This window comes from Diabrotica virgifera, chromosome 6 (assembly GCF_917563875.1).
Source record: "Diabrotica virgifera virgifera chromosome 6, PGI_DIABVI_V3a".
In the NCBI taxonomy this organism is placed as follows: Eukaryota; Metazoa; Arthropoda; class Insecta; order Coleoptera; family Chrysomelidae; genus Diabrotica; species Diabrotica virgifera.
In genome coordinates this window covers 4,726,364-4,750,391 of record NC_065448.1, presented here as the reverse complement: position 1 = coordinate 4,750,391, position 24,028 = coordinate 4,726,364, and the positions used below count along the sequence as shown (strand labels likewise).

Below are 24,028 nucleotides of genomic sequence, written 5' to 3'. Positions count from 1 at the left end.
CGGGCTTAACAACCTACCAGCTATTGTAGAGACGTGCTGGGTTAAATACTGAGAATTTGAGTGCAGAAAGAGAGGAATATTTTATTTTTGTGCCGGGGCGGCGTGGCTTGGAAATTTCCAAATGCAACAGAAAGACACTATAAATGAAAAACCGTTATTCTCAGAATAGAGATTATCAAAATATGCAAATACGAAGGACCTTGAGGATTTAATTAATAAATAATTAATATGATACGGCTCGATGGAACAGAAATGTTTAGGCAATACGTAAAGTATCCTTAACAATAGTAACCTATACTTATTGTACGGTTATAGAGTATATTCCCATAGGTAAGCTGGTTAAGAGTAGATAACGATTTTTCATATGTAATTTAAAGTATTATCTGCATAAATGGCACAAAGAATATTTGCTACGAGAGGTATATGGTTCAAAATGCATACAGTATCACGACTAATAAGTTATGTTCACATACATGTAGAGTACTTACAGTTTTATTCCTTGATGACGTGTCACATCAGAGCTCTGATTGAATTCCATAATCCATTTGGTTCATTTGTAAGGCACTCACTAATACGCTAAATAAATCATCGTCGATAATACTGAGCAGATTGAATTATCTGAGCGGTATAAAACGATAGCAAAAAAAGCCGGTAAAATGCGGCCTTTTTACGAATAGCGGGAGCGTCGATAGATTAGAGATGATTCTCGTTAGGAAGCTTTTGACGATCTGCCCCGGCGAGGGGTTCAAATGCGAGTCTCAACAATAACCTGGAGTTTCCAGAAAGGTTACATAAATACTACTTGAATTTTAAGTAATCAGTAGTACAGGGGCGTAACTAATTATTTTAGTGAGCCGTGTATAATATATTTATTGTACAAAAGTGATATGATGACAACATGAAAATCACAAAAGCAGCAATGAAGAAGAGCCTACATCAGTTAAATAATTTCAGTAGAAAAAACTCCAAAATTCGATAGCATCTTCTTCTTCACGTGCTAAATATCAGAGTTATCCAATGTTGGCCATCACTATTGCGAATGCTTCTCGATCTTCTACAACATGGAATAATCGTCCTGGATTTGATATCTGAGTCGACTCACGAATGTTTTTTAACCAAGAAACTTGTTTTCTTCATACACTTTTACAGTCCTCTATCTTCAGCAACCGTCTATGAATCCACATTTCCAATGCTTCAATTCTGTTCATGGTCGATATTTTAGTGTACATACTTCTGCATCATACAAAAACACAGACCAAACATTTGTCTTAGTTTCAAACTGAGATGATTGGCATTGACTGAGATGATTGATTCGATGGCATATCAAATAAAATTACATTAAAACATACATTAAAAGATCGAAGGAAGAATGCAAATTAATAAAATTATGTAACTTATATTAATACTACGCTTACCTACCAATACTGTGTAGATGTATTTCATCTTGACTTCTTTTGCAAACGCCCTCACAATCACTTTATGTAAGTAAAAGGCATCGAGAAGCATACAACCATAAATACCATTAACTGCTGAGCTTTCCAGGAAAGTTAAAGCTCGACATACAACCCCGTTGTTTTCCATTGTATGGTAACTTTCTTCCCTAAGAGCATCAAGGTATATCAATTCTTTGGAGATAATCGTTAACATACAGCGGATGCAGATTGCTATCAGTAAGTTCCTGTGGAGCACTACTCTAATCGTTTTTCTTAGTTTTTCAAAGCTTAGAAAGATAACGATGGCCGGTAAACAAAAAACGATACAGACGCTTAAAGATATCACATGGAAGTTGTATCGTCTTTTATAAAGTGGAACTGTTGAGCAAGTTGAGTAGTCTGTTGACTGAACCCATTCTGCTAGTTGAGTTGCGTTGTTCCAGATGCATTTCTTTTGACTTTCCACTACAAAAAAAAAACAGAATCAATAACTCATTAGTTTTATTTCGGGTTTCTAAAAGAAAGACTTATACTTAAGGTGATACAGTAGCGATCAACAAGTAGCCAAAACGCGTTCCAAGATTGCGGCTGTAATTTTGAATATTTTTTCGAGATATTTGGCACACGTATTCGTAATATAATAAAGAATGGCGGTACAGAGCCCAATTTGAAAAATATATTAATATGTGGAAATTACTCTGTAATTAAATACAATATTAAAAAAACGAGCCTGTACCGCCATTAAGAAGAACGAAAAAATACACTTTCTTCAAATAAACTTTTTTATCCGATGCCTAGATTTTATGTCATTTTGGAACTACTAATGAAATAAACTATTTTAGTAGTTCCAAAATGACACAAAATCTAGGCATCAGATAAAAAAGTTTATTTGGAGAAAGTGTATTTTTTTGTTCTTCTTAATGGCGGTACAGGCTCGTTTTTTTAATATTGTATTTAATTACAGAGTAATTTCCACATATTAATATATTTTTCAAATTGGGCTCTGTACCGCCATTCTTTATTATATTAAGAATACGTGTGCCAAATATCTCGAAAAAATATTCAAAATTACAGCCGCAATCTTGGAACGCGTTTTGGCTACCTGTTGATCGCTACTGTTTCCTCTTAAGAAAGTTGAATAGACAGCTTTTCGTAAGGCTAGAGTAGCCTTGATAATACTGTTTAAAGGAGTAGTGATGCATAATACAGGGTGTTGCCACCCTACCCATCCCTAGTCAATTCCTATCCTCACCTCCAAGAAGTGTGTGCTAATCATACGGGTGAAACCTGGCAAACCTGAGAAACCGCAGGTTGGGTAACCAACTCCAGTGGAGGGTAGAGTCAGGGCCGAGCAGGAAGGGAGAAATGGTTCTTCAAAAAGAGAGTTGGGCGATGGGCCAACTACTCTTCCCTGAAAAACCTTCAAAAACTCAAAGTGTAGTATAGTTGCTGTATATTCAAAGAAGAACACGAGAATGGTGAGAAAAATTTGAAGAAGAACGAAGAAAGGAAGACAAAATATGCAGAAGAAAGAAGAGAATGTGAGAAAACGACCAATCAGGGCATCACTTAGAGAAGCATGTCTGAAACAACTCAGGGTGATGAAGCAGCCATAAAGCAGACTAGAAAAACTATTCCGATGGTCTGCTAACAGAGCAAATTCAAACAAATACAGACCATGCAGTAGCGAGTTTGAAGGTAACAGAAGATTAAAACCAGAGTTATGAATTAACATACCCAATCACTAGACAGAAAAAATTGATACCTTAAAGTACTGAAGAATAATAAAGCCACAGATATTGACAACATACCTGCTAAAATTCTCAAAATTATATAACATATGCTGATAGATATATGTATTTCATAAACTAATAACAGACGTACGGAATACAGAAGAACTTCCAGGAGATTGCCCTTGGAATTGGAGAAAAAACAATTATATGCCCTTATATATCTGTTCAATACAGTTGTTCAGAGCTGCAGCCAACAAAGCTAAGATTGCTGTGATGGTAGCCAAACTCCGATAGGAGACGGTACCGTAAGAAGAAGATGCCCAATCTACAAGAAGGAAGACAAATTCAGCTACAAAAACCACAAAAGCGTATACTCTGTGTGAGTCATAAGGTGTTTATGTAGATCAAAAGCAGGCGATTTAGTCACTTTACAGAACAAATCATAGGAGGCCAAAAATTGGCAACATTAGTTCCAGCTACCATGACTCAAACAGAAGAATAAGTCTTCTTCTTCTTCTTCTTCTTCTTCTTCTTCTTCTTCTTCTTCTTCTTCTTCTTCTTCTTCTTCTTATACTTGTTGTAGATCTGTCGATCTGTTAATTCCGACGTTGAAGTATGTCTTGAGAGGTAGACTGCCAGCTATCTCTCCATCTATTTGGTGGTCTCCCCGGTGGACGCTTGCCTGCTGGTTTTTCTTCTAGAGCAATTCTTGGTAGTCTGTGCTCCTCCATTCTTTTTACATGACTGAACCATTCTCTTCGTCTTTGTCTACCCCACCTTACTACATCTTGCACGCCACACTGTTCCCTAATTATGTTGTTTCGTATTCTATCTCTTCTTGTCTTCCCTGCTGTTGCTCTTAGTGTCTTCATTTCGGCTGTTCGTAGCATGCTTTTGGTTTTATTGGTGTCTTCTCTTGATTCAATGCCATAGGTCATAACAGGTGTGATGCAAGTTTTATAAATTCTAACTTTGCTGTTCATTCTCATATATGGCTTATTCCAGACCACATCTCTCAAACATCCGGACAAGACATCGGCATTGTTAATTTGTCCTCTTAGGTCTCTGGCTGGATCATGATAAATTGATAAGTTTACACCTAGATATTTAAATTGGTTTAGCTGTTATATGGGTTTCCCCTCTACCACGAGCTTGCATCTAATCGGATCTTTCGCAATGGTAAAAAATTGTTTTCTGAGTGGATATGTTCATGTTGAGTCTTCGATATGCTTGGTATAATCGATAAAGTTGTCTTTGTAAGAGATTTGTCAACTCTGCCTGCATGATATTGGGTGGATTGAGCAACTCAGTGTCATGCTGCCAAGCCCGGATAAAAGAGGAGGGGCCTCCAGGTTAGGTTAGGCCCCTGCCTGGAGAAAAACATATTTTTGGCTCACAGAACCGACACTGCCTCAGAAGAATAAATACGAGTCCGAAACCAATTGATGGTTAAAGTAAATTTAATAAAAAATGTATGTACTGGTAAAAGGTACATTAGTTTAAAAAGCCTCTATGGGGCTACAAACATATAAACAAAACGTTTTCGCTCTGTAACAAGAGCATCATCAGTGTTACAAGCACATGGTGAGCCACCCAAAAATACAAAGAAACCTTTTACAAATAGACTAAAAGTCTTATATAAATATAAACATCCTAAAATCCAAAGGATGGATAAAATTTCTTTGGATGCGGCTTTAGGGCAGCATATGACTCCCACAGTTGGTAAGTGGGTCAATTAATTAAGTCATTGTGTTATAAAAGGTGTCAGTTGCCTGTCACCTCCTATAACACAATGACCTAATTAATTGACCGAAACAGTTACAGAGCGAAAACCTTTTGTTTATATGTTTGTAGCCATATAGGGGCTTTTTAAACTAATATATCTTTTACCAGGACAAAAATTTTTTATTAAATTTTACTTGTAATTGAATGGTATACAGCCAGCTACAGGAATTTATTTCTTGTGGAAATTGATGGTTCCCTTCTAGATATCTAAGGGGCTAAGACGGAGTGGGCTTACATCGCCATATTATGTGATTTTAATATATAAAAATATACTTACGGGTGCATATATCACTATCAGCTCCATAATATTGACTGCTACAAGGCATTTTAGCAGTAGTGTTAACTTTCGTTTGTGGAAAACATGTCCAAGAATCCCAAATGACTGGACAGTATGATTCACCTAAAACATTCCTTAAAGTATTCTTAAAATCAACTTACTAATATTCTTACTATAACGAATATTATCTTCATCCATCTCATCTTGGCAACAGTTTACAGAATCTTGATTACATGCCAAATAGAACCGATAAGCTGCGTCCGATGGAAACTGGTTTTTGATATATGCCATTGATGCTTCATCTTTAAAGTCTAGTAGAAGTGCTGACCCGTTAACCTTCAAAAAGATTTCAGTTACAATAATTTAAGAATACTGATATCTGTGGACTTCAAGAGAGAAAGAAAATCTCTCCCAAAGCTAAAAGCCTCGTAGTTCTGCACAGAGGCAACAGAGGTAAAGGCAGATCTGACCAAGGTATGAATATATTGATACCGCGCTCTGCGGCGCACGATCATCTCGCAGCAAATGCGCCCGCGCGTAGATTGAGTTGTTCTATAACTTCCATTAGTGAGATTTTGTTCCAAAGTTTATAGCTTAATTTTGTTTAAATCTGTTATAAACAAATTACATAATGCGTAACTTTTTTATCAAATTTTTAATGTTTAATTGTTATAACTTTTTTATTAATAAAGATAAAGTATTTTTTGGAGATGGCAATTCTGATCTTGCTTACGGCATTTCTGAATAGTTCGACCGATGTGAGCTCGAACCACTTCCGCAGATTCTGGAGCCACGAGTGTCTTTTCCTGCCTGGCCCTCGCTTACTCTCTATTTTCCCCTGATAATCAATTTCAATAGACGGTAATTACCGTATCTTAATATGTGTCCTAGATATTCAAGTTCTTTTTTGTTTAATTGTGCTCACGATTTATTTCTTTTTTCCGATTCTGTGGATTATCTCTATGTTGGTGATATGTTCGGTCTAGGATATACGAATAATGCGTCAGTTCACCCACATTTCGAATGCTTCTAGTTTTTTCGTGAGCGTCTCTATCAGTGTCCTGGCCTCCACACCATATATGTAGTAAAATCGGAAAAATGTAGAATTTAACTAGACGTAGTATTAGGGGAAGAGTTAAATCTTTGCTAATGAGGAGCTTTCTCATATTTTTAAATGCTGCTCTAGCTCGTTCTATTCTCGCCTTAATTTCTGTGCCCTGTTCCCATTTTGTATTTACGTAGTATGTTGTTTACCCGTAACTGTCGAGCAGGTTGTTGCTTTTTGCTTATCAGCTTCTATTGTGTCTTCTTGAAGTTGAGGCTCAGGCCGTATTTATGTATTTATCACTAACTGAATTAACCCTTTCCATTACCTGTTGTAATTAATCTATGCTACTGGCAAGGACCACCGTGTCATCGGCACATCTTATATTGTTGGTTAACTCACCATTTATTTTTATGTCCTCATTTGCATTTTCCATACATTTTTTACAGGATGAACATGGTAAAGTAATATTTGAAGTAGAGGACAAACTTAAAGAATGGGAAAAGTACGTTACGAACCTATTCGAAGACGATAGGAGTAGTTCACCTCCCGATATTACTAACTGCGACGGACCCCTTATAACACGCTCTGGGGTTATAAAAGCCATATAATCATCAAAAGACGACAAAGCGACTGGTCCTGATGAAATTCCAACTGAAATATATGTACAAGCTTATAAATGATAGCAATGTTTTAGTTTAGAGGCTATAACTTCGTTTTTCAATACCATTTATACCAGCGGACAACTACCTAATGGTTGGTCTAATTCACTGTTTATAGCTCTACCTAAGAAAACAACAGCAAAAACCTGTGCTGATTATAGAACCATCAGTTTGTTAAACCTTTATTGAAAATTTTTATAAAGGTAATACATGGTCGTATCTACAATAAATGCGAGGAATACCTGGATGACACACAGTTTGGTTTGCGTAACGGGTTTGGAACGAGAGAGGCACTGTTTGGAATGAACGTACTTGCTCAAAGATGTCGAGATATATCTGTAGACATATACTGTTGTTTTATTGACTTCCAAAAGGCATTTGATCGTGTTAAGCACTCTATATTGATCGAAGCTCGAAGATGTTCGAATAATTGTAAATTTATATTGGAATTAAACAACATCAGTTTTAGTAGATGGTGTGGAATCACAGGCCCTTAATATTAAAAGGGGAGTACGGCAGGGATGCCTCTTGTCACCCCTGCTTTTCAACGTTTACTCCGAGTGTCGTTGAGAGTTGTAGGGAGGCAGGTCTTTATCTGAACATACGGAAAACCAAAATACTCGAAATAAGTAAGCAACAGCATATAAAAAAAAACAGCAACAGCATATAAAAAAAAAGGGTAGCAAGTAGGAACTCTTTAAATTATTGAAGATAGTCCTATCAGGGAAAATGAATCAATCCCTGCCCCTCGCAGATTCCGGGGGTTTCCTGACCTGGGAAACTAGTACCTGTTTAGGGTCCCTTGTCCAGGGTTACGGATGAAGTCCACAACGGCAGACATGGCGGAGAAGCGGAGCTTCGGTACGGTGTGGATGGCGGAAGTGGCAACCCTCGATTATAGGGGTAATATAGAATCAAAACCGTAGCGTCTAATCCAGAATGGACGCCTACGAACAGCGTCTGACCAGAGTGGGCGGCTGATATAATACTCACCAACCCGTCTAGCCAGCGTGGTGTTTTAAGGCTACTCATCCTTCCAACTACTTAGAAATGGCGAATACTAAAACGAACGGATATGGTCCCCAGGTGGGTACGGTATGTTATGCCAAGTCCCACACCCAGAAAAGGGTCTGCCTCGTGGAATCTGGGGGAGCCAAAAATTCGCTTAGTACACACAAAATGCACATCGGAACATATAACGTCAGAACGATGAGGACAGAAGATAACCTAGAAGAGTTGCAAGAAGAACTTAAGACCATAAAATGGGACGTAGTAGGCTTGTGCGAGACAAGGCTTAAAGGCGAAGAAACGACTCTACTAAAATCAGGGCACACTTTGTACCAATACAATTCAGGAAATAACCAAGGTATAGGACGCGTAGGCTTTTTGGTACATAAAAGAATTGAAAACTTGGTAACTAAATTCCAAGCGATTTCTAATAGAGTTATCTATCTGGTAATAAAACTAAATTGTAGATACAGCATTTAAATAATCCATTGTTATGCGCCAACTCCTTCTGCAGATGATGAAGAGGTAGAACAACTTTATGAAGACATTACAAGAGCCAGAAACCTAGAGAAAACATATTACGTAATAATTACGGGAGATTTCAACGCTAAAATAGGAAAGAACGAAAATAACGACAACGAATATATTGGAAATTTTGGACTGGGAAGTAGAAATCACAGGGGAGATATGCTCGCAAATTTCCTCAGCAAAGAAAAGCTATTCTGCTTAAACACATTCTACAAGAAAAAGATGCAGAGAAAATGGACGTGGCACAGCCCAGACGCAAAGTAAAAAAATGAAATTGACTTTATACTCTCTAACTTCAAAAACATTGCTAAAGATGTTACTGTACTAAATTCTGTCGACACTGGTAGTGACCATCGATTAGTTAGGGTGCGAATAGAAGTAAATACGAAATTCGATAGAAGAAAATTATTAACACAGGATAAATTACCAAACATAGAAGCACTCGAAATGAATCAAGAGGAATATCAAAGTGAACTAAAAAAGAAACTAGGACCTTTACCAGTATTCAACACGAAAGATATAAATGAAATAACAGAAAAATTAACGAATGACATAAGTAACATCAACTACAAAAAAGATCTGTGGTAAAAATAAAAATCCGAGAAAAACGAAACATAAACAAACAACACTGGATTTAATGGAAGAAAGAAGAAGAACATCTAAAGAATTACCAGAATATAAGGCTATCAACAATAAAGTTAAAAAGAGCATAAGGTCAGACTTGCGGGCTTATAAAACAAAACAAATATTGCAAACCATCGAAGACAATAAAAACATGAGAGTATTGAAATCAAATTTAACTAAATGAAAATCGAAGATAACTAAAATCAAAAACCAACAGGGGAATACGGTGACGGAAAAAACTCAAATAATCAAGGAAATACAAACGTTCTACAAGAATCTTTATACATCCACTATACAGAACCCCGGAACAGACCATAGAACAATTCTAAACGTCGACTCGGAAACTCTCCCTAAAATAACTTCTTCGGAAATTAGATATGCCTTACAGCAAATGAAGAATAAAAAAGCTCCTGGCGAGGATCATATAACGTCTGAAATGTTAAAAATGGGTGGCAACACCGTTGTAGAGGTTGTGGAAGTCTTGCTGAATAGGTGTCTAATAGAGAAAAGAATACCCAATCTGTGGAAAAACGCCGAAATAATACTTTTACACAAGAAAGGAGACACTACTAATATTGGAAACTACAGGCCTATAAGTTTGTTGTCACATTTATACAAATTGCTAACAAGAATAATAACCAACCGCATAACACAAAAACTTGATTTATATCAACCGGTTGAACAGGCGGGATTTCGAAAAGGGTTTGGTACTAACGATCACTTACAAACCATCAGAACACTGATAGAAAAAACCACAGAATATAATGTACCCTTACATATGGCATTTATTGACTTTCACAAGGCTTTCGATAGTATTGAAACCTGGTCCTTTTTGTCAGCCCTCAGGGATGCTCGAATAGACTCACGGTACACTACACTCATTAAAAACATTTATTAACAGGCCACATTCCACATCAAAATCAATGAAGACCAAAAAACCGAAAAAATACGCCTTGGTAAAGGTATTAGACAAGGTGATACTATTTCACCAAAACTTTTTACCTTAGCATTGGAAAATGTATTCAAACAGCTCGACTGGGAGGAAAAAGGTCTAAACATTGATGGTGTACGTTTGAGTCATTTGAGGTTTGCGGACGACATAGTATTATTCAGTACAGATATCAAGGAACTGGAGCAAATGATGAAGGAACTAAACCAGCAGTCAAATATAAAATAGGTCTCAAAATGAATCTTCAGAAAACAAAAATAATGAGTAATGTACAAACTAATCTTGTTATTGACAACTTCAATCTTGAAAATGTAGACCACTATATATATCTTGGACATACCATCAAAATCGGCAAAGAAAACCAAATAGCCGAAATAAAAAGACGCATACAATTGTCTTGGGTAGCTTTCGGCAAGTTAAGCTTTATCTTGAAGAATAGAGATATACCAATGTGTCTAAAACGTAGAGTTTATGACAAATGTATCTTGCCTGTAACTACATATGGACTGGAGACCATGGCCTTTACAAAGAAAACCTTAGAGCAGCTCAGTACAACTCAAAGAGCGATGGAGAGGGCCATGCTAGGGATTAGTTTGAGAGACAAAATTCGAAATATCGACATTCGTGAAATAACAAAGATTACTGATGTTGCAGAACATATAGCAAGGCTCAAGTGACAATGGATCGGACATGTTGCCCGAGATAATCCCGAAAAATGGACACAGAGACTAACAAACTGGAGACCAAGAGAGAACAGGCGAGGAGTAGGCAGACCGCAGAAGAGGTGGGCAGATGATATCAAACAAGTCGCGGGCAAGCAGTGGATGAGAATTGCCAAGAGTAGAAATCGATGGAAGCAAATGGAAGAGGCCTATGTCCAGCAGTGGACGAACACAGGCTGAAGAAGAAGAAGCATATAAAACCGTCTATATAATATTTAAATAATACCAAATTTGAGCAAGTTGATAAAATTAAAACAGCAATTAAATTGTAACGCAGAAAGTCACGGCGAAATTAGATCTAGGATAGAGCAGGCTAGAGCCGCTTTTAGAAGGATGTCCAAGGTGTTATGTAACAGAGACCTAAAATTGGCATTGAGGATCCGCCTACTTCGCTGCTACGTGTTCTCGGTCTTACTTTATGGTGTCGAGTCCTGGACTGTGAATAAAATCGATCTAAATCGCCTTGAGGCTTTCAAAATGTGGTGCTATAGAAGAATTTTAAAAGTTTCCTGGGTGGAGAAGATTCGAAACTCCACAATACTAGAACGTCTCAGCAAGACTACTGAGATCATAAAAAGCATCAAGCAGAGAAAGCTGTAGTATTTCGGACATGTAATGAGAGGTCCCAAATATAGGTTGCTACAAAATATCATGCAAGGAAAAATAGCAGGCAAACGCAGTCCAGGACGAAGAAGAACCTCATGGTTGAAGAACTTGCGACATTGGTATGGTGTTGATACAAGCATGCTATTTAGGGTGGCAGTGAATAAAATTAAGATAGCTATGATGGTAACCAACGTTCTGAAAGGACATGGTACATGAAGAAGAAGATACATTTTTAAATATATCCTCGGAGTAAATATTTAATAGCAGTGGGGATAAGATACACCCCTGCCAGACACTTTTTTTGATCTTCACACTTTCAATAAGTTCGTTGCCAATTTTTGCCCTTGCTGTTTGGCCCCAGTATCCACAATCCGAATATCCTTGATGATAATACCTGTCTTCCGCAGAATATCTATTATTTGTTCATGATTGACATTGTTAAACGTTTTCCTAAAATCAACACAGCACAAACACACATCCTAATCAACGTCTTTACACCGCTGTATAAGCACCTTGAGAGCGAAAACTGCTTCTCTAGTTGCAAGTGTTTTCTGAAAGAAAGTTTGTCAGTTTGGCAGCAGTGATAGATCGTATTTGGGCTTTCGGAAAGCACTTGGAACTAAAGAGGCAGTTTTCGCTCTCCAGATGCTTATGCAGCGGTGTAAAGACGTTGATAAGATGTGTGTTTGTGCTTTGTGGATTTTAGAAAAGCATTTGACAATGTCCAAGTGCTTATACAGCGGTGTACAGGAGAGGAGACATAAAAAGTGCATACTCAACCCCACCACCTGGATCCTAGATTATATGATTATAATATACTTACATTTAAAGCATACACGTAATAGGTTTCATTATTAAAAGAAATCGCCGTTATTATATACTCATATCTCCATACTAAGTCGCTGGTGTAGTAGTAACACCAAAAACCTGCAAAATAATTCCATAGTTCTTCATCGACAAGATCTTCAATGATAAGGCACTGCTTCTATAAAATCAAAGTTAATTGAAATACAACTATTAGAACCAAAAAATACAACCACAAACTCTATTTAACTCTTAACTACTGCCGTGGATGTTTCAGGACGTGGACTGTGACATGCGGTATGTCATACCGTTGCCTATTCTCCTTTGTTTTCAATATGCATCTCTTTTCTACATTGTTTTTGTTTTACCTACTTTATTTTTTCAAGAAAATTATGAACGCATGCCTAATTAAAAAAAATAGTGCATAATTTTCCAAAATCCTTTATAAACTGAATTACAAAAAAACTTGAGTATTGGTAACTCAAAAATAGTAAAATAGTGCTTTCCATTTGAAGGTACAACAATTGGATGAACTTGCTGCCATATTAATAGCGAAAGAATGCACTGGACTGTTTTAAACTATAGAAACGTTAACACTAACATGCGGTACGTGATACCGCAAGAAAACTTTACGGCAACGTAGCTCAAAGACTAAACTATACTCAAAATGCAGCAGTTGGGAGCAGGCAGGGCCGGATCTAGGTTACTCCGTAAGGGGAGCAAGTTTAAACTTGCCGCCCCCTTTATTGAAAAAATGGATGTAGATCATAGCATAGGTGTAGGTAAATAAAAAAATAGTACATACAGTTTAATTGGAAGGAATGAATTTAATTGTACATTGTGAGTTTCAAAAATATAGTTAGTTATTACAAAGGGCCTAGCCGGGTAAGATGATGAAAAGTGCCCCCAACTCGATTCGAATTCCATATAGGTCACCGTTTAGCATATATAGTGAAACTAACTTTCTGAAATTTTTAGCCCCCTAGGTGGTCATGTGACCCACCTAGAGCCTAATTAGGCTTTTTAGGTTTTTATTTTTTATCTCAGCCGGATCGAGAACTAGCGAAAACCTTTAAATAAAAAAATTGTAAGATTTAGAAAGTTCTGTGCGAAACAATTTTTTTTTAATTTTTGGCGGGAAATTTAAATTTTAGAACGATTTTAAAATTTTAAATGAGTATAAAAAAATAACTAAGACATTCGTTTTCACGAAAAAAATACATAACGTGTATTTTTGCATAATATTTCACCCTGAATTATTTCAAATTTTTAAAATTGGTGAAATGCACCTTCAAAAATAAAAACCGCATTTTTTCGTTTTTTTTTCGTTTTTTGATACAATTTTATACATATTTTTCAAAAAAGGTAACACCGTCACTGGAGCAGGTAAAAAATTTAAAAAGAATTGGGGTAATAAAAATTTTTTGTAACACCATCCATTTTCAAGATACGGGCGTTGAAGAAAACAGAATTTTTCACATTTTTTCGATTTTGCCCAAACTACTGGCAACATTGTAATAAAACTTGGAGGGTTTTAAGAGGTAGTTATTGTGCATGTTTTGACATACAATTAAGGATTTGATATTCATCATTGGCGCGCTTAGGGGTAATGGTCTGAATTTTTCAAAGAAAAAAGATAGTACGCCACTGACATATTTCAAATTAACAATCATTTTTAAATTCCTCATTCAATTTGCGTTAAAAAACTATCGTATCATTTTTTCATACGAGGCGCCGTTTTGCTGCAAAAAATAAAATATCTTAACGCTTCCAAAGTATCCGAATTAGTTTTTATAATGGACGTACCAGTTTACGTATGTAGATGTAGAAACTACTAATAGAAGTTCGAATACTTTGTAAGGGTTCAGATGTTTTATTTTTTGAATAAAAATGGCGCGTCGTATGAAGAAATAGGAAGATAGATTTTTATCACAAATTAAACGAGGAATTCAAAAAGGATTGTTAATTTGAAATATGTCAGTGGCGTACATTTACGTTTACATATACGTTTTTCTTTAAAAATTTCAGACTATTACCCGTATACGCGCCAATGATAAATATAAAATTCTTAATTGTATGTCAAAAAATGCACAACAACTACCTCTTAAAACTCGCCAAATTTTATTACAATGTTGCCAGTAGTTTCGGCAAAATCGTAAAAAATGTGTAAAATTTTGTTTTCTTCAACGCCCTGTATATTGAAAATGGATGGGATTACAAAAAATTTTTATTAAGCAAATCCCAATTATTTTTCAGTTTTTTACCTATTCTAGTGACGGTATTACCTTTTTTGAAAAATATGTATAAAATTGTATCAAAATACGAAAAAAAACCGAAAAAATGCGGTTTTTTATTTTTAAAGGTGCGTTTTACCAATTTTAAAAATTTGAAAAAATTCAGGGTAAAATATTATGCAAAAATACACGTTATATATTTTTTTCGTGAAAACGAATGTTTTAGTTATTTTTTTACACTCATTTAAAATTTTAAAATCGTTCTAAAATTTAAATTTTCCGCCAAAAAAAAAATTTTTTTTTCGGACAGAACCTTTTAAAGCTTACAACTTTTTTATTTAAAGTTTTTTGCTAGTTCTCGATGCGGCTGAGATAAAAAATAAAAACTTAAAAAGCCTAATTAGGCTCTAGGTGGGTCACATGACCACCTAGGGGGCTAAAAATTTCAGAAAGTCAGTTTCACTATATATGCTAAACGGTGACCTATATGGAATTCGAATCGAGTTGGGGGCACTTTTCATCATCTTACCCGGCTAGGCCCTTTGCAACGTTACTACATACATACTTCATTACGGCAAATCCACAAAAAATAGGGCTAGGTATGCTAACTTTCTTTACTCATAAACCACCTTACAAAGGGAGTTGTATTTTACAGCTTTTTTTTAGAAGCAAATACTTGTATTACGTCATCAAAACTAATGGAAGATGCACGTTTGTGCTCAATAGCTCTAATGCTTAAATCAGTGAGCCTTTGTTGCTCCTTTGAATTTCTTAGATAGTTTTTACCATTTTTAATTTGCTAAAACTTCTTTCTCCCGAAGCAACTGATACTGGGATAGTTAGAAATATTTGTAGTACTGTTGTGATATTGGGATAACCCTCATCAAGTTTATTTTTCAAAATTATGTCAGGAGTTGTTGAAGCATTTGCATCCTTCAAGTTAGGATCTACTGCCAAAGCATGGTTCTTGATAGTTTCAATTTCAAATACAAAGTCTTTTTTGTTCATGTCTTTCTTGTAAGTATCCGCCAATAGGCCTGCCTTCACCTTAAGGTCAGAGATGTCCATTTCATTAATTCGATATCCATTCAAAAATCCAAACTTTTCATTGACATTGTCCAAAGCTTTGAATCTAGTACTTAACTCTACTACCAATCTGTCAGTGATTTCTAGCATTGAACTTTTGAATAAGTCTTCTTGGGAACGATTGATAACTTCATCCTCAGATAGTTCGTCAAACATGGCTTTCTTCTTCATTTTTATTTTCTCCTTAAATTCAGATACGTCGTTTAAACTAGCAAGAAACTTAGCTTTATCAAGGGCTGCTTGTGGCGAAAAATCTCTAGAAGATTTAATAAATTGCAGAAGTCCCTGCAGTGTTTTGCAGTCTGAGCAACTGTTAAATCGTCGTTTTGAAGAAACTTCTGCACATAGTCAATCGTTTTCAATTGGGAATACCAGAAACAACAAAATGCTATGAATTCAAAAGTTTTCAATTTTTCCAACAAGGTCTTGAACTCGCTTTTGTTATCAGATGTTGATAGAGGGTCGTTAAGTAGTTCTTCCAATGCCAGTATAACTTTACCAAAATGCTTATACACAGCTTCGACGGCCTCTATTCTTGCCGACCATCTGGTTTTACTTTGTGATTTCAAAGTTATGGGTACGTGCTTTTTTAGAAGTTCCCATCTGGAAGTGGAAGCACTAAAAAAGTTGTACAAGCTACCAAGAGATTTAAAAAAGCTTTAAGCTTCCACCGAACTCTCAACAGCAAGCACTCCGACCAAATTCAGGGAATGTGCCACACAGGGCACAAAATATGCCAATTCATTTAACTCGAGGATCTTTGCTTGAACACCTTTATATTTGCCGGCCATATTCGCCCCGTTGTCATATGACTGACCCCGGCAATTTTGTATGTCAAGACCTTCGTTTTCCACTGTTTGCAATATGTCTCGTGTAAGACCTTCTCCTGTTTTATTGCTTACCGTGAAAAAACCTAAAAAGCTTTCATCAATCACCGAGCTGTTTTTTTAACATAGTGGATTATTTCAGTCATCTGCTCGTTGTGGCTGATATATGACGTACAGTCAAATATGAGGTAAAAATATTTAGCATTTAAAACATCTTTGACTATGTCTTTCCTAATTTCATTCGCTATAATATTTAGAAATTCATCTTGCATTTGATGGGAAAAGTAGGAAACTTGACCTTTCCTATGACGTTCAATGTGCTGACTTAAAGGAACATTGTAGCGAGCAATAAGATCAATGGTATTAAAAAAAGAACCAGTGTCTGGATCACTGAAATCTGTCACCTCACTCGTTCCTCGAAAGGCCCTTCCTTGCTTTGCAAGATACAAAACTGTGTCAAATATAGAATGCAACACAGTTACGTTCTGAATGTGTTAACAATGCAAAGGTTCACGGTCAGTACAACTGTTTAAAAAATGTATGGTACTTACTAATTTAGCATAATGTTGTTGGTCTTAGTACTCAAGTTATTTGAAACCGTTTAAATCTGTTTTTTACCTTTTGAAAAAAAAAATTGCCGCCCCCTCGAATTTGCCGCCGGGGGCACGTGCCCCTTTGCCCCCTAGTTCCGGCCCTGGAAGCAGGTACAATTATTACACACCACTTCAAGGTACACAGATGGTGTTCTAGAAATCTTTTAGGCAGGCCGCACATCAAAGAAACATGAAACGTAAATTACGTTTCATGGAAATAAACCACTGCTAAACAAATATATGTCCGGCCATTTATGAAACTCTCCGAAAATAAAAATGTGTCATGAGCATGAATCACACTCGTTTCATTGGTAGGCGGACTTTGAGATTTGTTTAGAAGTGTTTTCTTTTCATGAAACATGTTTTTCGTTTCATGTTTCATGTTTTTCGTTTCATGTTTCTTTGGTGTGCGGCTTGGCTTATAGAACACGTTTTACAACAAAATATATTTTCGGCAAAGTATGAAATACCACATGTCAAGGGTTAATAATAATTGTTGAAATTACAATAAAAACTTGCTAAAATTTTCTAATTCTAAAGCCGGCCACTCACGGTACTGCAGCGTCGTTCAATTTTGTCGAATTCGACTAAATTGGCAAACATTTTGATCGTATGTGACTGTGCATCCAACGAAATCCTACAGTTTGAGCGCAGAAAGACTGATCTGTCTGGTGCAGTACCTACTGCAGAAATTGATAACATCGACGATCTTGTGGAACGACAAACAGTACCATGAGTGGCCGGCTTAATAAAATAAAGAATTGAAAAAGCTATCAAAAAATAAAGATTCACACAAAACTCATGTTTTGAATTCATGTTTTACCAGTTTCAACAACATGCACAAAAAAAATCAATTTCGATTTGACTACAGCATCTTGAAACATTTCCGTTTTTTAATTAAATTAAATCATCTTTATGTCTCTGACCATGACAAATATGAAGAGACATGTTGAATAAAAATCCTTTTTCATAAAAGCCACAAAAAATATTAATTTAAATATTTTTTATGAGTAATTAACACGATTCCTGTGTTTCAAATTAAATAAATTTAAATAAAATTTGTTATAGTAATTCTTGATAAGAAAAGGAAAATTTTCTGTATACACAAGGGAATTTAGCATAAAATAAATCGATTTTTAAATACAGCACTTCGAGACTTTCAACTTTTTGCATTGTTTTCAGGATAATGTCAGGAAAAAAGTCTACTATAGAAAAATGGGTGAAAATGCATACTGTTGCATTTTAAAGTGCATGAAATGTATCTAAAAGTGCATAATCATGTCAAAATAAGTCTATTAAGGGCAGATTTTGTAACTCGGGGGTTTTTTTTTGGGTCACTGAAGACGAATACGCCATCAGAACCTACCCTGGAGCACTTGGTGCCCATATTCACTGCGAAGGCACGTCATCTCCTGGAGTTTCAGATTACTCGTAAAGTTTTGGGGTTGTTGAAAATGAATACGCTATCAGAACCGACATCCGGAGCCTAGGTGCCTAGGATCACGTTATCTTCTGGAATTTCGAAGGTTTTCGGCACTAAATTGATGCAAACAAATTAGTCGGGAGCTTTTGGAGTTGTTGAGCAAGAGTACGCCATCAGAACCGACCCCCTAGTGCATCTGGTGCCAAATTAACCTCCAAACGCTAGAAGGTAACATGCGTTAGCAGTATAATCTATTTGCATGCATTCAAGGTACGAAACTCCAGAAGATGACATGCCTTAGCAAAGACACTGGGCACCAGGTGCTCTGGTGGTCAGTTCTGATGACGTATTTGTGTTCAGTAACCCCAAAAACTCCTCGTGTAATCCGTTTGCATCAACTTAGTGCCTAATTTAAGGCACATCCTAAACACACATCCAAAGATTAACACATATCTTCAATACAACATCAGCAGAAAAAACCAAATGTATGACAACATCTAAATACCCACTACGATGTAAAATCGAAATTGATGGGAAAATAATAAAGCAGGAAGCAAGGTTTATATATCTGGGAATAGATATAACTAGTTACCAAGATGTTGAACAGGAAGTACGACAACAAAGCTTAAAAGCAAGTTAAGCGGCGAGATCTCTTAATGACACAATCTGGAAGAACAAACACCAAAGACAAGACACAAAAGCAAGAATCTATAAAGCAGCAATTAGACCTATATTGACATACACGGCGGAGACAAGACTTGACACATCTAAAACGAGACGACTACTAGAAACAACAGAGATGAAAATACTCTGACGAATATCAGGGAAAAGTCTGTTGGATAAGGAGAGAAGCCAAAACATAGAAGAAAAATATGGTCTTCTTCTTGCAGTACCGTCTCCTATTGGAGGTTGGCTACCATCACAGCAATTTTAACTTTGTTGGCTACAGCTCTTAACAATTGTATTGAACTACACCCGTACCACTCCCTTAAATTTCGCAACCAGAAAATCCTCCTACTTCTCACGTTTCTCTCTCCCGAGATTTCCGAGAAAAAGATGGTGGATATATATATATATATATATATATATATATATATATATATATATATATATAATCGGTTCATAACGTTCTACGACGTCTTCCGATTCCCAATCGCCATTGCTCTCGATCGTAGCACATGTCTTCGTTCAAGCCTCTTTCTCCGATTTCCCTATGGATTCCTTCTATCCAGCTTTTCCTAGGTCTTCCTCTCTTCCGCCGTCCTTTTGGTGCCCATCGTAGCACTTGCTTGGGTGCTATGGTGGATAATTTAAACAATTTAGGAGGCTAATATTGAAGAAAAAACGGGCTTTAAGCATACATACAAAAGAGAAGAAGAGAAGAAGAAGTTTCCAATTGGCATAATGTATGTGTAAGTAATGTTATTTGAAGATGATTGCTCTATATGTATTTACCAGAGAGTCCTAAAACTTAAACCCATCATAAAACTTAAAATATAACAGATATTAAACCCAAATCTATAGTAGGAAAAAAACTATCACCTCTCATTAAACCATAAACCAAATAAACACAACATATAATAAATCTTACCGAAACTATTGGTTGAACAAACACGAATAACACAATTAAAGTTAGAGATAACATCGTTGCAGTTGCTCCATTTGGGGTACACTGCTCTAATTATTTACAGATAAATAGACAAATATCTACGAGAGGCGATAGGCAAATAATCCAACTGGTTTAATATACTTACTAAATAATTTGTTGGTAATAAAATAATTAAAGCAAACCTTTATCTGTTTATATTTCTCGCTATATTGATTGTTTTCTGATATCTCTTAATTAGGTGAAATGTATTGAATGGGATTTTATTAGATAGTGATTTTTATCGTATTTGATGAATTGTGCAACAAAATACACTACTCAACAATTTTTTTATCGTTTTTCTTCACTGGCTTTACAACTCGGGGTGTAGTATGATACAATTGATCCAAAGATGGCATAACCCAGACATGCAAAGTGAAAGTTATCCTCCAACACCAAATTGTTCTCTATGATCCACATAATGTTCAGAAAAAAGTCACACCATTTTGAGCGTCTTGGGGGGGGGGGGGGGAGATAAGGAAGAAATCGGTAAATTCTAAGTTTTTTACGTTCTTCGTCAATATTTCTAAAACTATGCGGTTTAGCATGAACAATCTTCTATACAAAAATGTTCTACACTAAATTTGAAATAAAAAAGGTCTCATGCATAATCCTTCTAAAATGAATGGTTCCAAAGTTACGGAGTTAGTATAGTATATTATTAGTCCAAAAAAAGGCCTAACCCAAACATCCAAAGTAAAAGTTTTCCTCCAAACACCAAATTGTTCTATATGGTCCACATATTGTTCAGTTACACCATTAAGTTACACAATTTATTGCGTCCGGTTTGGGGAGGAGGGGAGATGGGGCAGAAGTCGGTAAATTAGTAGTTTTTTACTTTTTTTCGTCAATATTTCTAAAACTATGCTTTAGCGTAAACAATGTTCTATACAAAAATGTTCTACATAAAATTTAAAACATAAAAGATTCTATACATAATTGTCATAAAATCAACAGTTCCAGAGTTACGGAGGGTAAAAAGTGGAGGTTTTATTTTATTACTGATGAAAGAAATTTTCTTTAACAGGATTGTGTTTTGTAAATAAAATTTGCTATTTCAGTGGCCGATGGTATTTTAGTGATAAGCACTTGAAGAAACGTCAACTTCACCACCCAAAATTATCATCAATTGCCCAAAAAATACAAAATGTATCGAAAACCTCCACTTTTCACCCTCCGTAACTCTGGAATCGTTGATTTTATAACAATTATGTATAGGATCCTTTTTGTTTCAAATTTTATGTAGAACTTTTTTGTATAGAACATTGTTTACGCTAAAGCATAGTTTTGGAAATATTGACGAAAAACGTAAAAACACTACTAATTTACCGAATTCTCCCCCATCTCCTCCCCAAACCGAAAGCTCAAAATGGTGTAACTTTTTACTGAACAATATGTGGACCATATAGTACAATTTGTTGTTAAAGGAAAACTTTTACTTTGGATGTCTGGGTTAGGCCTTTTTTGGACCGATTATACTATACTACCTTCGTAACTTTGGAACCGTTCATTTTAGGAGGATTATGCATTAAGCCTTTTTTATTTCAAATTTAATGTAGAACATTTTTGTATAGAAAGTTGTTCATGCTAAACCTCATAGTTCTAGAAATATTGACGAAATACTTAAAAAAAAACTCAGAATTTACCGATTTCTCCCCCCTTTCCCCCCAAACCCGACGCTCAAAATGGTGTGACTTTCTTGTGAACATTATGTGGACCATATAGAACAATTTGGTGTTTGAGGATAACTTTCACTTTGGATGTCTGGGTTATGCCATCTTTTGGATCAATTGTATCACACTATTAGCGACGTTGGCTTTGCACAGCCCCATAGGTGTAGTTCGTAGTACCAGATAGGTTCGAGTATAGCTTTGTACAAAAGAATTTTGTTTTGGATATTGAGTTTTGATTTGCGTCTAAAAGTAGGCAGTACATTTGAAGGAATTTTAAGCCGAGCTGTTTTCTTTTGATTTTCATATATTTCTTCTAAGTGGGACGTTAGTCAAGATGGAGATCAAGGCATCTAGCGTCTGTTACTATTGTTATTCTTACATTGTCCATTCTTACAGGTGATTCTTATGTATTATTACGTTACCGAACCAAACCAGACTTTACTTCAGAAAAACTCCTCAAAACACAATTGCTTACAATTGTCAAAAGAGATGTAATGAAAAATGGGGCAGCAAAAAACTTGAATTATTTTGCTCTTTTTCTTCTTCTTCTTCTTCTTCTTCTTCTTCTTCTTCTTCTTCTTCTTCATAAGCCGTGCTCGATTATCGAACGTTGGCTATGAAATTGGCTATAGCAATTTTGTTAACGGCAGCTCGGAAAAAGGATGCAGAGGATCTGTTATACCATTCTCTCAGGTTTTTAAGCCATGACGTTCTTCTTCGACCTGGCCCTTTTCTTCCCTCTACCTTGGCTTGTATTATTAAATGGAGTATATTATATATCTCTGGGTGTCGCATAACATGGCCAAAATATTTAAGTTTTCGATTTTTAAGTGTTCTGACGACTTCCGTGACTTTTCCCATCCGGTGCAAAACAACTTTGTTACGAACTCTATCCACCCAACTTATTCGTAGGATTCTTCGGTATACCCAAATTTCAAAGGCTCCGTGTATTTTGCTCACTAGAATGTATTAATTATTAAGGTCAGTCGTACTTCAATGTTGAATTGCCATCGGACAAGAGTTCGTACGATACCAGCCAGGAGTCATCTGATGGATGGTACCCCGTCAAAATAGCCCCGTCAAAAAAGCTCCGACAAAATAGCCCCGACAAAATAGCCCCGACATAATATCCTGCACACAAAATAGCTCCGACAAAATAGCCGCGGAATAATAGCCCGCCGAAAAATAGCCCCGACAAAAAAGCTCCCTTCAGAATTCATCATGAAATAATCCCTTAAAAATACATTTTTTCGGAAATGGTAATTATCCTCTATTCAGATGTTCATCTTAACCACATTAAATAAAAATGGTCTTTTCAGAGAACTCGAGTCCTGTCTTCCCTGCCTCTTGGAAGTTTGAACATTTAAGTTAAGGCTATGGGTACATAATTCGCAAATATTTTACGTGTATCCCTACTTTTTCTGTCTTTACACGGCAAATTACGTGTAGTAAAATTCACACTGTATGGATATGTAAACATTACTAGAATGTCATTCTACTTGAAAATGTCATCATTAATTTAAAGAGATGGGTTTTGAATGTTCTTGGATAACTGTTATTTTTATAATTGCAAATTATTAATTCAGTTAATAAATGTGATAAGTTTTTCACTAACTATGTATTCAGTGAATGTAATAATTTATTTGTACAACAAAGACTAATACTCAATCGGGAAAAGAGGAAAAGTTTTAAAGTGATTTTTTAATAATATATTGTTATGGAACGCTTACAAATTTGAACATCTTTAACAACAAAATACTTGGATCACGATCACAGAATATATTATCCTGATGTATTCTCTGCTTGGATCTTCCACAAATAATACACAATAAATAACTTTTTATTAAGTTCACGTCTTAAATCAATTATTTATCAAATACACTATATATCAATAATATTTAATCAATAACTCAACATATTCCCGATGCAATGTCAAATATTTAAAATTGTCACTGATTGTCAGTGTCTGACTGACAATATATGCTGACAATATTATATTCGGCTGAGTGCGTTGTAAGACAAAGATAGATTTGGAAAATATTACCACGGGATTGTGTTCATTTTTTTCAAATCCTGAAAAAACCAATAAATATTTTTGAAAAATTTAAACGCAGAATGAAGGACTAAATTATTACCGAGGGCCGAAAGTCCCTTAGAATAAATAAAAAGTTTATTTTGAGTCTATTAATAGCAGCCTATTAATAACGCTGTCTACATTTACAGCTTAAAATATTAGTGTCCATAAACGTTAACAGTCGATAACTGTTTTTGATGTATCACGAAATTCACTGTGAAATAACGTTATCTATCACCTCTTAGATGTTTTTGACATGAACAATTTTTTCACAATTGGTAGTTTGAGTGATATATT

General features: G+C 35.7%; 1 protein-coding gene across 2 annotated transcripts in view; it reads right to left on the bottom strand.

The window, feature by feature from the left end:
- Positions 1 to 20,146, bottom strand: part of LOC114327066 (calcitonin gene-related peptide type 1 receptor) — a 33,663-nt gene extending 13,517 nt beyond the window's left edge. The window contains exons 1-5 of one of the 2 annotated variants that reach the window (XM_028275572.2): positions 19,931 to 20,146; positions 12,196 to 12,357; positions 5,402 to 5,564; positions 5,229 to 5,351; positions 1,416 to 1,898 (exon numbers count right to left, since the gene is read on the bottom strand). In XM_028275572.2, the coding sequence (XP_028131373.1) occupies positions 1,416 to 1,898; positions 5,229 to 5,351; positions 5,402 to 5,564; positions 12,196 to 12,357; positions 19,931 to 19,984 (985 nt within the window). In that variant the 5' untranslated portion in view covers positions 19,985 to 20,146. The remainder of the gene's footprint in view (positions 1 to 1,415; positions 1,899 to 5,228; positions 5,352 to 5,401; positions 5,565 to 12,195; positions 12,358 to 19,930) is intronic. The other variant, XM_028275574.2, reaches the window with a different exon arrangement.
- Positions 20,147 to 24,028: the final 3,882 nt, after the last annotated feature.